We start from the raw sequence: 12,339 nt of genomic DNA, 5'->3' as shown, positions 1-12,339 counted from the left end.
CCCCCCCCCCCCCCTTTGAAATTTGGCGGACAAGCAGCACGAGCTAATTACCTGACCCACTGGCCCCCAATGGTCAGATAGTTCCCTTCGCGCTAGCATCTCATCATCCAAGGGAGAGGCCACTACAGTACACAAGGGCGGGGACATCATGCCATGATGACAAACTAACCTTACGCATGTGCAAGAAGATGGAAACGAAGAATAATTAATTCTTCATTTCTTCACTTTTCTATTCATGGTTTTTTTTTCAAATTCTGCCATTTTCTTCTACCCAGTAGTATCTCTGCACGTCTATGTCTTCTAACTTTGACCTTCCTTCGAAGCTTCGTTCTGGCTATACCCCTAGCCCCCCTCAAGTTCTCAGCTCCACATCTATCATCACTGTAGTAGAAAAATGGCAGTCCGACTGCGCTAGCATACATCGTCAGTATCTGCTTGTCTATCGTGTTTTCCTCTCTCGCGAGTCTCTCGCGAGGGTCACACGTCCGTGTAGCGATGTATGAAAGCCGCCATGTGTAGGAGAATCTTTCTCTCTACTTGCATCCAACCATCCATGCCCCATATCATTGGAAAACCCCTCGATGAACCCGGAATTTGAATTTTCCTCACCCCCTTTCGAGGTCCGACCACGTGCCGAAAAGCAGTCAAAACATAAACGGTGGCAAAAAAAGGGGTCGCTTCGCTGTGCTGAAGGCTGCAAGTCGTCATCATCTGGAATATCATTTGCTGGATGAGGATAATGTTGTGGAAGGAGCGTTAGACTTTTAATCGTGGTCATCGTAAAGCAATGGATAACAAATTGGCTAATATGGCTGCTGTTGGTACCAGGGAAGGAGACATAGCAGGTGTTGGTGACAAGGGATCGCTCCCTGGTTTTTTCTTCGTTCAAGACCTTGCGGTCATGCCCTTCCTCTCTGTGGGTCTCTGTCTCGATAACGCCAGCCATGATAATGGTAGACAAATGGTTCTGTATAACCCGAAATGAAATGTGTACAGTGTGGCGAGGAGGGCTTGTGTACAAGTGGCAAGGATCGTAGAGGATTTGTACATATCAGTGGCGAAAGACGTCAGAAAGGACTCTCAGGAGATTCCGTTTGTGTGGTGAGACGGGTGGACTCCCTATTTCGTCGCGAGGGGGAGCGACAGACATTGGTCCGACAATCTCGCCATCACCGAGCTTGGGAAATTTGCCACTCTTGTCGTCGATGACAGGCACAGCCACTCTGGTAAGAGGTTTTTCGAGCACAGAACTCGACGTGGTGGAGCCCTGCGTCTCTGAATCACCGCTTAGGCGAGCCAGAAGCGGGGCCAGGGTGGTCCTCATAAGGTCGTGTTGCCGCTTCCAGGTGTCGTCAATCGACGCCCACTTCTCCTCGGTCAGCTTGTAGACTTTGGAAGTCGACCCGTAATGCTCGGCGGTCCTCGTTATGTGCTTAGCATAGTGTGTTCGGGCTTGATCCCAATTCTTGCGGAACTCGGTATAAGAATCCAAGTCCAGGGTCTCAGGTGTGTAGGGCTCAGGGTGTATGGTGTAGTTGGCATGACCCAGGCGAACAGCCCAAGGATCAGAAGGGTCTTCTAGAAGCTGCAACGGGGGAATTTCGCCAAAGGGGGAATTGTTCATCGTGTTTGCGCGGGATCTCGAGTGCATGGAAACCATCGAAGGTTTCGTCGACAACGGAGGGGACGGCATGCATGACAATGGCGCATCGAACGATGGTCGTGAGCTCACAACGGCGGGTGTAGGTGCAATAGCTGGTGATTGAAGAGGAGAATGGACAGGCTCTTCTCTGCCGAAGTACTCGGAGAACATGGGTGGTAACAGAGGTGTGGTAGCTTGTACCGACTCGGCGAGGTGTTCTTGTGACGTCTTCTGTTCAATGTTTATTGGTCTCACATCTGCGTCAAAGGTAGTCTCGTTCGTCGCCAACACGACTGAGGACGACGGAAGGCCACTTTCATGCCTGGAGACGGCACTCAGAGCCGGACTGCAGATCTGCGAAGAGCTTAGGGACCCTGAGCGAGAAGCGGAAGCGCTCATGTGCGTGACGATTGAGAGCTGAGGTCCAGCGGCCGATCTATTCCTCCACCGTCGCGATATTGACCCAAATTTGCTGCTGAAGCGGTGACCTTGTACTGAAGAGGGCGATTCTGTCGATCTGCGACGCGGCGTGTGATAAGGCTGGGGGCTGGCTGAAGAGTCATTGGGCGCCGCCAAGATCCAGTCGGGCTGTATCGGGGAGGTGGGAGGTGAAGCGTGGCCGTAATCACTTGAGAAAGCCTTGTCATAGTCACTCCAGTCACATGTGCCGTCGTTGACCAACGTGTAACCGTCAGACTCGTCTCTTTCCTGAGGCTCCTCGGTGACATCTTCCAACCGCTTGGCGCCTCCGAACATGTCGAGAGATTCGCGAGGGACAGGAGAGGATGCAGCCGAGGAGTTGGAACCTCGGGAAGAATGGCCTTTGGAGAACATGGAGACGGTGGGTGAGGATGTGTCGACCGAAGAGGCGGAAGAGCGAGTGGCGGGAGGCAGCGTGTCGAAAGGATATAGAGTGGTATGTTCCATGGTGAGGTACAGTAGAAGCGTGATATTATTCTTAGAGTCGAATTGAATTAGTCGAACGAGTGTTGGGGAAAGAGAGGAAATAGAATCGAAGAGGACTGAGGCTGGTCTGGGTCACGTCAGAGTCGGACAGCTGCGTGCATGATGGGCTGGTGACGGTGGTCTCAAGTGAATTGGGGAGTGGACGAGAGTGTCTTGCTCGCTTGGTGGTGAGGTAAACACCGACTGGCAAAGGTGTGGAAAAGCAGGGCAGTTCGCAGCTTTTGCTGGTGGTTGTGGTGGTGAATCCTGGGTCAATCAACGGCGACTGCTTTCAGGCCAGACTCAGATCGACTGGTCGAGGCTGAGGGAAGGACGCTCTGCCTGTCTGCGAATGTTCCATCAGTCGAGTGCCATGTGTACACACAGAAGGAGAAGTAGTGAATAGGGCAGAGGGATGTTGACAAGTCGAAGGTGAGGGAAGAGGCGTGAGTGGACAGAGGGAAAAGTTGTGTGCCATGGCCCTGGGCTCGTTGGCTGTGGCAGCAGTTGGGCCGATACCCTGTAGCGTCGCTTGTAGCCAATCCTTCGCTGAGCGCTGGTCGCTTGGGGCTTGGCCAGGGACATGGGCAAGGGTCTGACCCTGTGGGTGCCTGGGACCCTGGCTCGCCTGTAACTTTCGGCCTGGGCTAAGAGACTTTGCAAGCCCAACAGCAGCTGGGTGGCAGCCACTTCAACTGGCCAACAGCAACCAACGGCGCAGGCCCGCCTGGGATAAGAAGCCCCCGCGTCAACCCGTCAAGCCCGTCTACCGGTCCCCGGGCCTAGGATAGGAAAGCCACCAACAGCCACCGGAGGGTAACAATTGCATGGGCTCGAATCACGGCCTCGCCACAAGAACCAGCACGGGCGCCACCGACGACAGCGGGTGAAGAGACAGAACGTGGTGCGCCAAACAAAACTCGCTGCTCCCCTCCGCTACCATTCTAGTGTTCGGATCTTAGACTCACCCACACACTCAATTCACGGCGGCGCTCTGGTCTCTTTTTCCAGGGCTATCCATTTATAACTGACCGAGGTAAGAGGCGCGGGTTCGGAAGGGGAAACTGAGGTTTAATGGAGGACCGTTTGGAGTGCAAGAGAAGACGGAGCAGGTTGAGAAAGGAGCTGGTTTTGCGGGCGTTGCTGGCTTCTGCTGCGACATGTCTGAGCTTTTTGTGTGAGCTTGTAGCGTAGTTGGTGGTGTTATCTAGACACACGGGGATGTGGCCTGCAAACTAGCAAAGGGCGTTGAGGGTGAGGTTTTTGTGGCTTGTCCGCCCTTGTTTGCGGTCGGCTCTCGTCGCCCACGACCTGCTCTCTGGACTATACCTAGATGCAAAGGAAAGCTACTGCAAGAGATGTGATGGCTCAGCTGGCTTTTGCAGGTACAACGACCGGGTTATCGCATTGCGTTGTCTTGTCCGGCTTCCCCTACAGCAATGAGCCAGCAATGAGCCAGCCATGAGCAAGCAATCCTAGTGGGCGGATTGCAGCTTGGTGGCGTGTGTCCCACAACAGCAGTAAAAGACACAAGATTTTGAAAGTCCGGAGCCGCTGTTAATTGCAGCTGTCTAGCCCATGCAAGCCCATGGCACCCACCCACCACCCACCCACCACCCATGCCATACCAGACTTGTGAGATGGCGCTTGTGCCTTCACCCGTGCCGCCTTCATGCTTCCGCCCGTCCTGGAGGCTAGCACCCTCGCTGTCTAGCTAATTCTGCAAGGAACTGCCAAGGGAGATGCAGGAACGGTATCAGATATACCCAGGCGGACAAATCTGCCGGCACAGTAGCAGTCACCCAGCAGTGAGAGGCCAGGCACTTGCCAGGGTCATATTCCCATCAGGCAGGTAGGTAGCTAGGTAGCTACCTACCTTCGTCATTATCGATGCATGCATTGAAGTGATTCATTCCCTGGCCCGCTTCTCCATCTCGCAGAATTTTGCATGCGACGAGACCCAACACTTTCTGGTCCGTGGACCTCAGCGGCCACCCCTCAAATACCACAGTCCTCTGTCCTCTCTCGGACCATGCCGGACTAGGTCTCGCCCATTGGATATTTTTTTTCGTTATAGAATCCCTCTCTCTGGACCGTATGCGAAGTGTGGTGATGTGGGAAATGCAAGTGACTTAGAGCCCCCTCCTCTTCTTCGAGAGCACTACCGGTACGACTAACTACCTGGGGGCTCGTGGCACACCATGTTCGCGAGGAAGCAGGAAAGGCCATCGAAGCGAACGGCAGCTCCTCTCACGCCAAACCTGCGGCGCTACTTGCTGAGCAGCGAATCAGCTGCTTGTCAGGGTTATCCAGCAAGTGGCCCTTTCAATGCCACCTCGTGTTGTCCTTCCTCTCCATCTTTAGCTCATGGCCTTTATCGACTCCACCGTCATCGACGCTTATCGTTAATTTGTCCGAATGGCATCATTGCCCCCTGCAAAGAATGGAGAATGTATCCGCACGAGCAACAGTGTAGACTCAGCATGGATTTTCAGCATGCAGGGATGGGAGATTTGGGAAGCTGGTCAACTTCCAATCTGAAAGTGCAGTGACTCTATCTACAGGCTCGCTAGAGCGCTTCAAGGACTAGACAGTAACAGAGCGACTTTTCCAGCTCCTGTCGAAAGATGCGTAATGTCAACATCCTTCTAGTCCCCTATTCACGAGGCATCCACAGCTGTAGCTTCGGAGGTATATCTCGAATCCCCTGCCTGAACGTTTCAGCCACAACGCCTTTGAAAACCTCCCGAGACAAGACCACAGTTCCCAAAGTGCAGGGATGTCGCAATGGTTGGGGAAAGCCGCAATCAATAGTCCTCGGCGGAAAAAGTCTGTTCGATCTCCACAGTGCATGTTGACGGGGATCTCTGACCGGGGAGCGCCCGGTAAAGCAAATAGCGACTTTGGGAACCATGTCCGAAAATTGCGAGAAGTTTCCACAGGCCCATATGGGGATTCTCCTTTGGTGGGATTTCTGGAGGTCGTGCGGTTGCAATCCTTCCTTGTGTCGGAAGCTTCCTTACACCACCGTCGCTTTTTCGATAGAGGCCTCCATGTGAACAATATCGATTCAAAGGTGTGCCAGTGACTTTGCGGCAATGTGTATGGATCAATTGTCGGCGAAGGGTAGGGGAACAGGCCACAAAGAACTGTGGTCAACAACAGTCACAACATGGATGCAGTACTCACAACCGTGCCACCAAATATTATTGATACACCGTCGTGACCTCAAAAGGCAATGATGGCGATAAGGGGCCAATGATATCGCAGCCCAATGTCCCCCTTTCCGCCTACGATTGATAGGCCATTTGATTGTTGTAGGTAATGTCGCCGTAACTTTCACGCATCGGTGCTTGTGAGCAGTCTTGAACTCCCATTGCCAACGCAGTCTTTCAAGGTAGTGTGGCGAACATCCGCTATCGAATCTCTGGGATTGATGCCCTGCTGCCATGTTCCCCCAGGTAGGAAATCCTTGAGTCCAGGGTGTGCCGCTAAATGAGGTATTTGCTTCTCTGTCTTGGAAGCATACTGGATCGTGGCCATCTGTTGCGCAAATGTGTATTCGATTAAGCACCATCTCACCTGCAAAGTCATCGCATGCCACAAGAATAACACCAGCATTTTCCGTCTCCACGTGACTTTGCATTGGATATCATGATTCGTATGAATGCTTGACGTGAGACGTAGCAATATCTTGGTCCTCCTGGCTGTCGCTGCGGGGATGGGAGCAAGCCGGATAATGTAAGCTAGAACCGCAGAGTTGAGATCCTCACCTCTTGTGATGACCCATGCCTTTACCCATGTTCATTGATATCACGGTGGGACCCAAGACCAGCTCTTTCACAGGTCGATGTACGTGTGCTGTCCAAGATGCCAGTCGCTGGAGCTGGCGAAGTTGCGGGTGAGCAGCAAAACTCGTGTTATGCTGCACTGCTTTGATCAAGTCGAAAACTTTGACACCCAGTATCTTGACCAAAGCTTTTTCTGTTCCTCAGTCCCCTTAAACTACAAATCCCGTCGTGTCAGTGAGAAGCGATAGCCTTGCTGGAGGAGTGGAAAGAGGGAGGTAGCACGAGCACAACATTTCGGAGAACCTACCTCAAAGTCGACCTTATAGATATCTTCGAAGCCCTCTTCGAGACTGGGTTCTTGGAATCTCTGAATAAAGGACCGAAACGCGATACCAGGAAGTTGGGTCCGCTTTTCAGGATTCATCTGTGTATGAGCACGAGGAAGCCGTCAGCGCTTTGTACTTGATGTAGACAAATTGTGGGATGGACATCTCGAAGCCCAACAAAAGCATCAAGTCTGACGCAAGAAGCGGAACACACCGTATTTGGATTCATTGCCCTCACAGCATCGTTATGCTCTGCAAGGCGAGTCGAGGCTGTGAAGCGGACACAGCGGATAGGGACATTAAATTCACGGGCGACTTTTACCCAGTACGCCCGGGTTTCAATGTCTGCGTTTGTGTTGTCTGTCATTCCATCATGAGTGTCAGTAAGTACGAGAATAGCGCGATGCGGTGGAACCCAAAGGAAGAGGTTGACAAGATGGAGGCGTGAGGCGGGGAAGAGCGGAAGGAGAGAGTCAGGCCAGATGATAATTTGGCGCATGATGTAAAGAGTGGATATTGTCACAGGATGATCGAGGCATTGTGGTTACGACGGAATCTGGGGAAGGTCTATGACGGGTGGTGGGACAAGGGTAACAAGAGACGCTGGATAGGGTTGTACAGGAGTGACATCTCATGGAGACAGCCATATGCACGGCATTGCAGCATGACATGTCATTTTGTCCCTGTCCAGCAAATGACAAGGGTGTCACTGTAGAGGGGAAAAGGGGGAGGTTGAGCAAGCCAACACCTCGAGCAACAGGAGAATTAAACGTACCAACTGCCACGGATAGCCCTGCCTCCAAGAGCTCCTTTGCCTTCTTGATGCATTTCTCGCGCTGTACGGAAATAGCAATGTCTCAGCGTAAAACAATCTTTCCTTGACGGCCACATAAGTAGGGGCTGGCACGGTACGGTTTCGTGTCACTGCATGCAGAAAATGCTGGCACAGAAAGTGCTAGTCAGGTAAAATTCTTGGGACTTACCGTTTTGAGGATATCTTGATTGACTCTCTCATAGCCAAGGGGTTGGAGAACGTTCCAATAGAAAGTGCTTTTGCCAGCGCCGGGTGAGCCACAAAAAATCACCAACTCGTGGGGGCTGTTCTTCGTGAACGGTGCGGATACCGTGTTCTCCCCTGCGCCATTCATTGTAGAATCAGAAGGCTTTGCCGGTTCAAGAAGCTTTGACGGGTTAAAGACATGCTCATAGGGTTCAGTGGTCTCGCCGAGAAAGAATTCTTCTGGTGTGAAAAACTTGATGCCGATGTTCGCCGCAAGATCCCTGATGGCAGCGTGAGCATAGTATCTACCAATGTCATGACTTTAGTAGCGAGTACCTGTCCGACGTTGCATGATCCTTTCGTCTCTTGTCGGTCTTTTCTCTTCCGGCAGCATCACCCACATAGAACGAGTTTGCCATGTCCACAGCGCCCTCGGCCTGGAGATCGTAGTCTTCCAACATCTCCTCCCACATACCGACTCGAGGCTTGCGGTATCGGTCCTGGCCTGTTGCGGCGTAGATACTGATTGGCAAGTCGAGCTGTTTCAGAATTGAACTGGCCTGATTTTTGAAGTTTGCAAGGCTAGCCATGTCCTTTTTCAGCGTCTTGGAATTATCCTTCAAGCTGATTGCTGACTGGTTGCTGAGAATGACGACGAGATAGCCATCATCATGAAGAGATTTCAACCGGCCAGGGATTGATGGGTCCCACCATTTCCAGCTCACGGCAGATCTCGCCCATTTGTTCCCGGTATTGGGAGCCACGAGGGTATCGTCCAGATCGAAAGCCGCAATTTTGACAGGAAGTGTGCGTGGTTGGGTCGGTTTCTGGGGCACATCGTAGCGGCCGATGATGAGACTGTGGTCAACGGTCCGCCATATGAGCTTCTCCGGTTCTTTTTGTGAGGCTGGCTTGAAGAAACTGGCCACAGCCTTGCCTAGACACGGGTCAGCATTTTACAGTGGTACGACATTTCCCAGCATACTGGTAGTAGCCGATTCAATTTTGCGTTTGATGAGCGGTGGAGAGACAGAACCAGCCGGCGTAGGGGCTGATCGTTTCATTGTGTAGGACCGCCTCAGGATATTTGTGTCAAGGAGAGGGGGACGGCAACGGCGACTCAATGGAGCCAGCCATGAACGAGAAGCCAGATTCAGCGTGAACGGAAGTCTGGAATCGGCTGGTTGACAATATCACTCACTTTCTGTGCTTGGGGTGAAAGGTGAGAATCCAGAATAAAATCGACGCGACATACGCGTTTGAAAAGACGTCATTTATCCATTTATTCACGTCACGTGTACGAGCCTGAGTCCGCGTCTGCAAGGCTGCCACCACGGGCGACAAGTTTGCTCTCTAATATTTCTGTGAGTTCAAGTCCTACGTGAACTGACAGGCAGCCGCGTGTCCAGTGCCAATCTATCGCCCGGTGACAGATCGACTGCCTGCCTCAACGCTTCCTTGATGGCCAATAATTGCCGGGTTGCTCGCTCCTTGAGCTCTGGGTTGTTTCCATCCACCACATCAATGGATGCCTGGAGGATATAGCCACCAGAGCCATCCAGCTCGGGGAGATCGTCCAAGTTGGGTAAGAATGATTTGTCGGATATGGCTTCGTCTGCAGCTACTTGGGGCAGTCGTAGGACCTTGTGTAGGAAAAGAGTGGTGTCATGGTCATAGAACCTTGACCCAACGACCATGTAGCGCGAGACATAGCTGTAACTTTCGTTAGTCGTGAATCCTGCCTTTGAAAAGGGCAGAGAGGTCATACTCGTAGCCGAAATGATCAAGAAATTGGACAAAGTTGCCATCCTCCATGGGCGTCCGGGAGATCAATCTTGAGCTCACTGCCTGCTTGCCCGCGTCCGGAGTGTCCTTGAATTCAAACGTCCACGTCACGCTTTGCTTTTCCCCCCCTTGGCCACCATTGCCATTTGCCATAGTCACGTCGCCGCCGGCCTCTGCAACTCCTCCAGCCTGTTTCTCTGGCGGCAGCACCTCTCCAACTAGTTGAACATAGTAGAGCCCAGCATTGAGCATGTTCTTAACACGCTGCATATCCTGCTGCTGCTGACTGGCGAGATGAGACGCACCAATAGACTGGACGAGGTCGACCCCAGCAGGCTGGCGCGCCTTGAAGACCAGGTGGATCTCTTTGGCATCCTGGGGTTGCATACGTGCAAATCCGGCCAATTGCTGGAGCATCCGATGGTGGTCATCCTTTCGCACTTGACCGTAGAGAGCAAACTCGTGCATGGCGGCGATCGGGATTCAGGAGTTCCTGATATCCGAGGTACTGGAGGGGTTGAAGGTGTTGATTACTTGGTGGGGGATGGTTTTGATTCGATCTGCCGGTATGTCGTGCTTGGGGAGACGTGGCTCGTCGTGGCAATTGGGGTCTGTCAGGAGACACATCATCTGAGAATTGGTTGTTGATGTATTGTTGCTGGGGAATGAGCGGACATGTTCTCGAGTTTGACGGGAGGAATCTGGCTGCACAGAGCATCAGCCTTGGCGGTGATTCAAGAAGGACACATCATTGAACAAGAGAGAGTCAAGAAGTGTCACCCAGAGGCACGAGTCTATCAACCATCGGTACCTAGGTACACTTCAGACGCTCTGTACTGAAGTGGCCGGACCAGAGAGACTCGTATGCACGATATTATTACGTGGAAAAAGTTTGTTCCCGAACCGGCAAAATGATCATGAAGCTGGCCGACGCCCGACGCCCGCCGCCCTCCGTTGCCCTCAGACACGCCCTTTCACGCCTTTTCACGCCTTTCTCCGATAAACGTGGAACATTTTCGAGCTTCGCAAGCTCCCGAGCACTGAGCTAGCCCTGGGCCTCGATTTCTAAACCACCAAGCAGTTCTTCTTTCGACAAGCGCGAGATTACCTCGACTTGTTTACTCCTCTAATATATAAATCCTTGTATCTTGTTATCCCCCCACAGACAAAAAGAGCAGCCCTCACCTTTCCTACTGCGCTATTTGCCTTTTGTCCGAGCTCGGCCGCGCGCAAAAGGGCCCGCATACAAGAAATTCCAGCCCCGGATTTGAGGAAGCATTGAAAGAAGAGCCCCTGTCCAGCCCTCGCAGGTTGAAACAGAACCAACTGTGTCATACGGCCGAGGATAGATAGGACATTTGTCTACAGCTCTGGAACACCTCGTCAACGCGCAGAGTCTCGACATCTGAGCTCTACGACCACAAACCCACGATGCGCCCCTCCCTGATCCTCCGCGCTGCGCACCAGCGCACCCCCCTCATAAAATTCATTGGAAAACGCTCACCACCCAGTACATTCTCTCCCTATCCCCCCGATAGCACTTGATGCTACCCTACTAACTCACTCATCTTCCCCCCCCCGCAGAATCAGTAGACCACACTCCTCACGCCCACCCGGCCTCGCCCACGCACAGCCTCCCCGAGAGCTTCGCGACCTACCGCTCCAAAGCCCAACAGCACGGTCCCCTACGAGGCAGCGGCGGCAACAACGGCGGCGGCGGCGGTGTGCCGTCATCCTCATATACTGCCGCAGCTTCTTCGGGCTCGGCAATGTCCTACGGTGCCATCGGAGGCTCGCCAGGAAGAGCACTGGGGTCGGTCAAGCCCAAGCAGGGAGAATTCTTCGACAGAGACGAGCTGCCAGCCCGATTCCGCCGGAAGGCCTGGTCGGAAGAGGAGATCGAGGCGGTGGATAGTGCGGGAGCCAGCATGTTTGCTTGAAACGGCGAGAAGGCGAGAAGGCGAGTAAATAAGCGAATTCGGGATTCTCTTGAGCGATGGATTTTTTGCAAAGATTTTTATCAAAGAAGGCCGCTTCCTGTGTATAGAAAACCGGTGGAGCTTTCGATCCCGTGTCGCGCCCCTTTTTATCATTATTTGCCTTTCTGATTTCCCCCGAGGGTTTGTGGAGCTTCTGGGTGGCAGAGGATCTCGAATGAAGCGTGGCTTGGGTCGACGTCTGAGAGAAAGTGTTAAGAGACACGACGCACAGCACCAAGGCCAGCCTCGCCAGCCTCGCCAGCCTCTTCGACGACAGCATTCTGGCAAAAAGGCCAGGGCGACCACAAGGGCAACAGGCCCATCATCCTACAGCACTCAACAGTAATCTTTTCGTGTACAGCACAGACAGATGGCGTCTGGCACAGGCAGCAAGCACCACCAGCGCCAGGCGCGGTAGAGCCCGTGAATACATATTCTTAACACTTCCTAGGCTTTTCCCAATTCAACACATTTGATAATATGTTCCCTATGTTCATCCACTCGTCCATATCATATGTCATATACATACATGTCTTTTCGTATAGCTCAGATGATCATACCCATACATGTGACTCACCAGCGTCACGTACTCTCGTGCCACCATCCAATCGCCATGTATATCCCGGTGTATATGTAGTCAGAAAACAGTTAGAAAACATACAGATAGTGCACGTCGCGAGTATTGCGCCAAACCGCCTGGGATGATCCTGCATCCCTTGTCCTGTCCGCCGGACCTTTTATATTCGTCACATTGTCCTGCGTACCTTTGAACTTTATCCCGAGTTGCAGGCCCAGTCTTTGAGGGTGGAAGAAAAATCAAAAGCAGAGAAAAGTACAAGGGCTTCATAAAACACTGGGGCAGAAAAAAAAA

General features: G+C 52.6%; 4 protein-coding genes across 4 annotated transcripts; 1 reads left to right on the top strand and 3 right to left on the bottom strand.

Moving 5' to 3' along the window:
- Window positions 1-1,051: 1,051 nt before the first annotated feature.
- On the bottom strand, window positions 1,052-2,569 carry Z520_12403 (uncharacterized protein; the record flags this gene model as incomplete). The annotated part of the gene is made up of 1 exon (XM_016782889.1): window positions 1,052-2,569. The coding sequence occupies one exon, from the start codon at window positions 2,567-2,569 to the stop codon at window positions 1,052-1,054; it is 1,518 nt and encodes a 505-aa protein (XP_016626014.1).
- A 3,957-nt stretch (window positions 2,570-6,526) lies between these two features.
- On the bottom strand, window positions 6,527-8,768 carry Z520_12402 (uncharacterized protein; the record flags this gene model as incomplete). Its single annotated transcript, XM_016782888.1, has 7 exons — window positions 6,527-6,592; window positions 6,686-6,802; window positions 6,919-7,064; window positions 7,480-7,540; window positions 7,688-7,985; window positions 8,041-8,641; window positions 8,690-8,768. The coding sequence occupies 7 exons, from the start codon at window positions 8,766-8,768 to the stop codon at window positions 6,527-6,529; spliced, it is 1,368 nt and encodes a 455-aa protein (XP_016626013.1).
- A 306-nt stretch (window positions 8,769-9,074) lies between these two features.
- Z520_12401 (uncharacterized protein) lies at window positions 9,075-9,957 on the bottom strand (the record flags this gene model as incomplete). The annotated part of the gene is made up of 2 exons (XM_016782887.1): window positions 9,075-9,417; window positions 9,473-9,957. 2 exons carry the CDS (start codon window positions 9,955-9,957, stop codon window positions 9,075-9,077), a joined length of 828 nt encoding a protein of 275 aa, XP_016626012.1.
- Window positions 9,958-10,920: 963 nt separating this feature from the next.
- Window positions 10,921-11,429, top strand: Z520_12400 (uncharacterized protein; the record flags this gene model as incomplete). The annotated part of the gene is made up of 2 exons (XM_016782886.1): window positions 10,921-10,999; window positions 11,074-11,429. 2 exons carry the CDS (start codon window positions 10,921-10,923, stop codon window positions 11,427-11,429), a joined length of 435 nt encoding a protein of 144 aa, XP_016626011.1.
- Between the last annotated feature and the right edge of the window lie 910 nt (window positions 11,430-12,339).

This window comes from Fonsecaea multimorphosa (genome assembly GCF_000836435.1).
Source record: "Fonsecaea multimorphosa CBS 102226 unplaced genomic scaffold supercont1.59, whole genome shotgun sequence".
NCBI lineage: Eukaryota > Fungi > Ascomycota > Eurotiomycetes > Chaetothyriales > Herpotrichiellaceae > Fonsecaea > Fonsecaea multimorphosa.
Note: the sequence above shows the minus strand (reverse complement) of the source record. Positions and strands in the feature narration are given on the sequence as shown.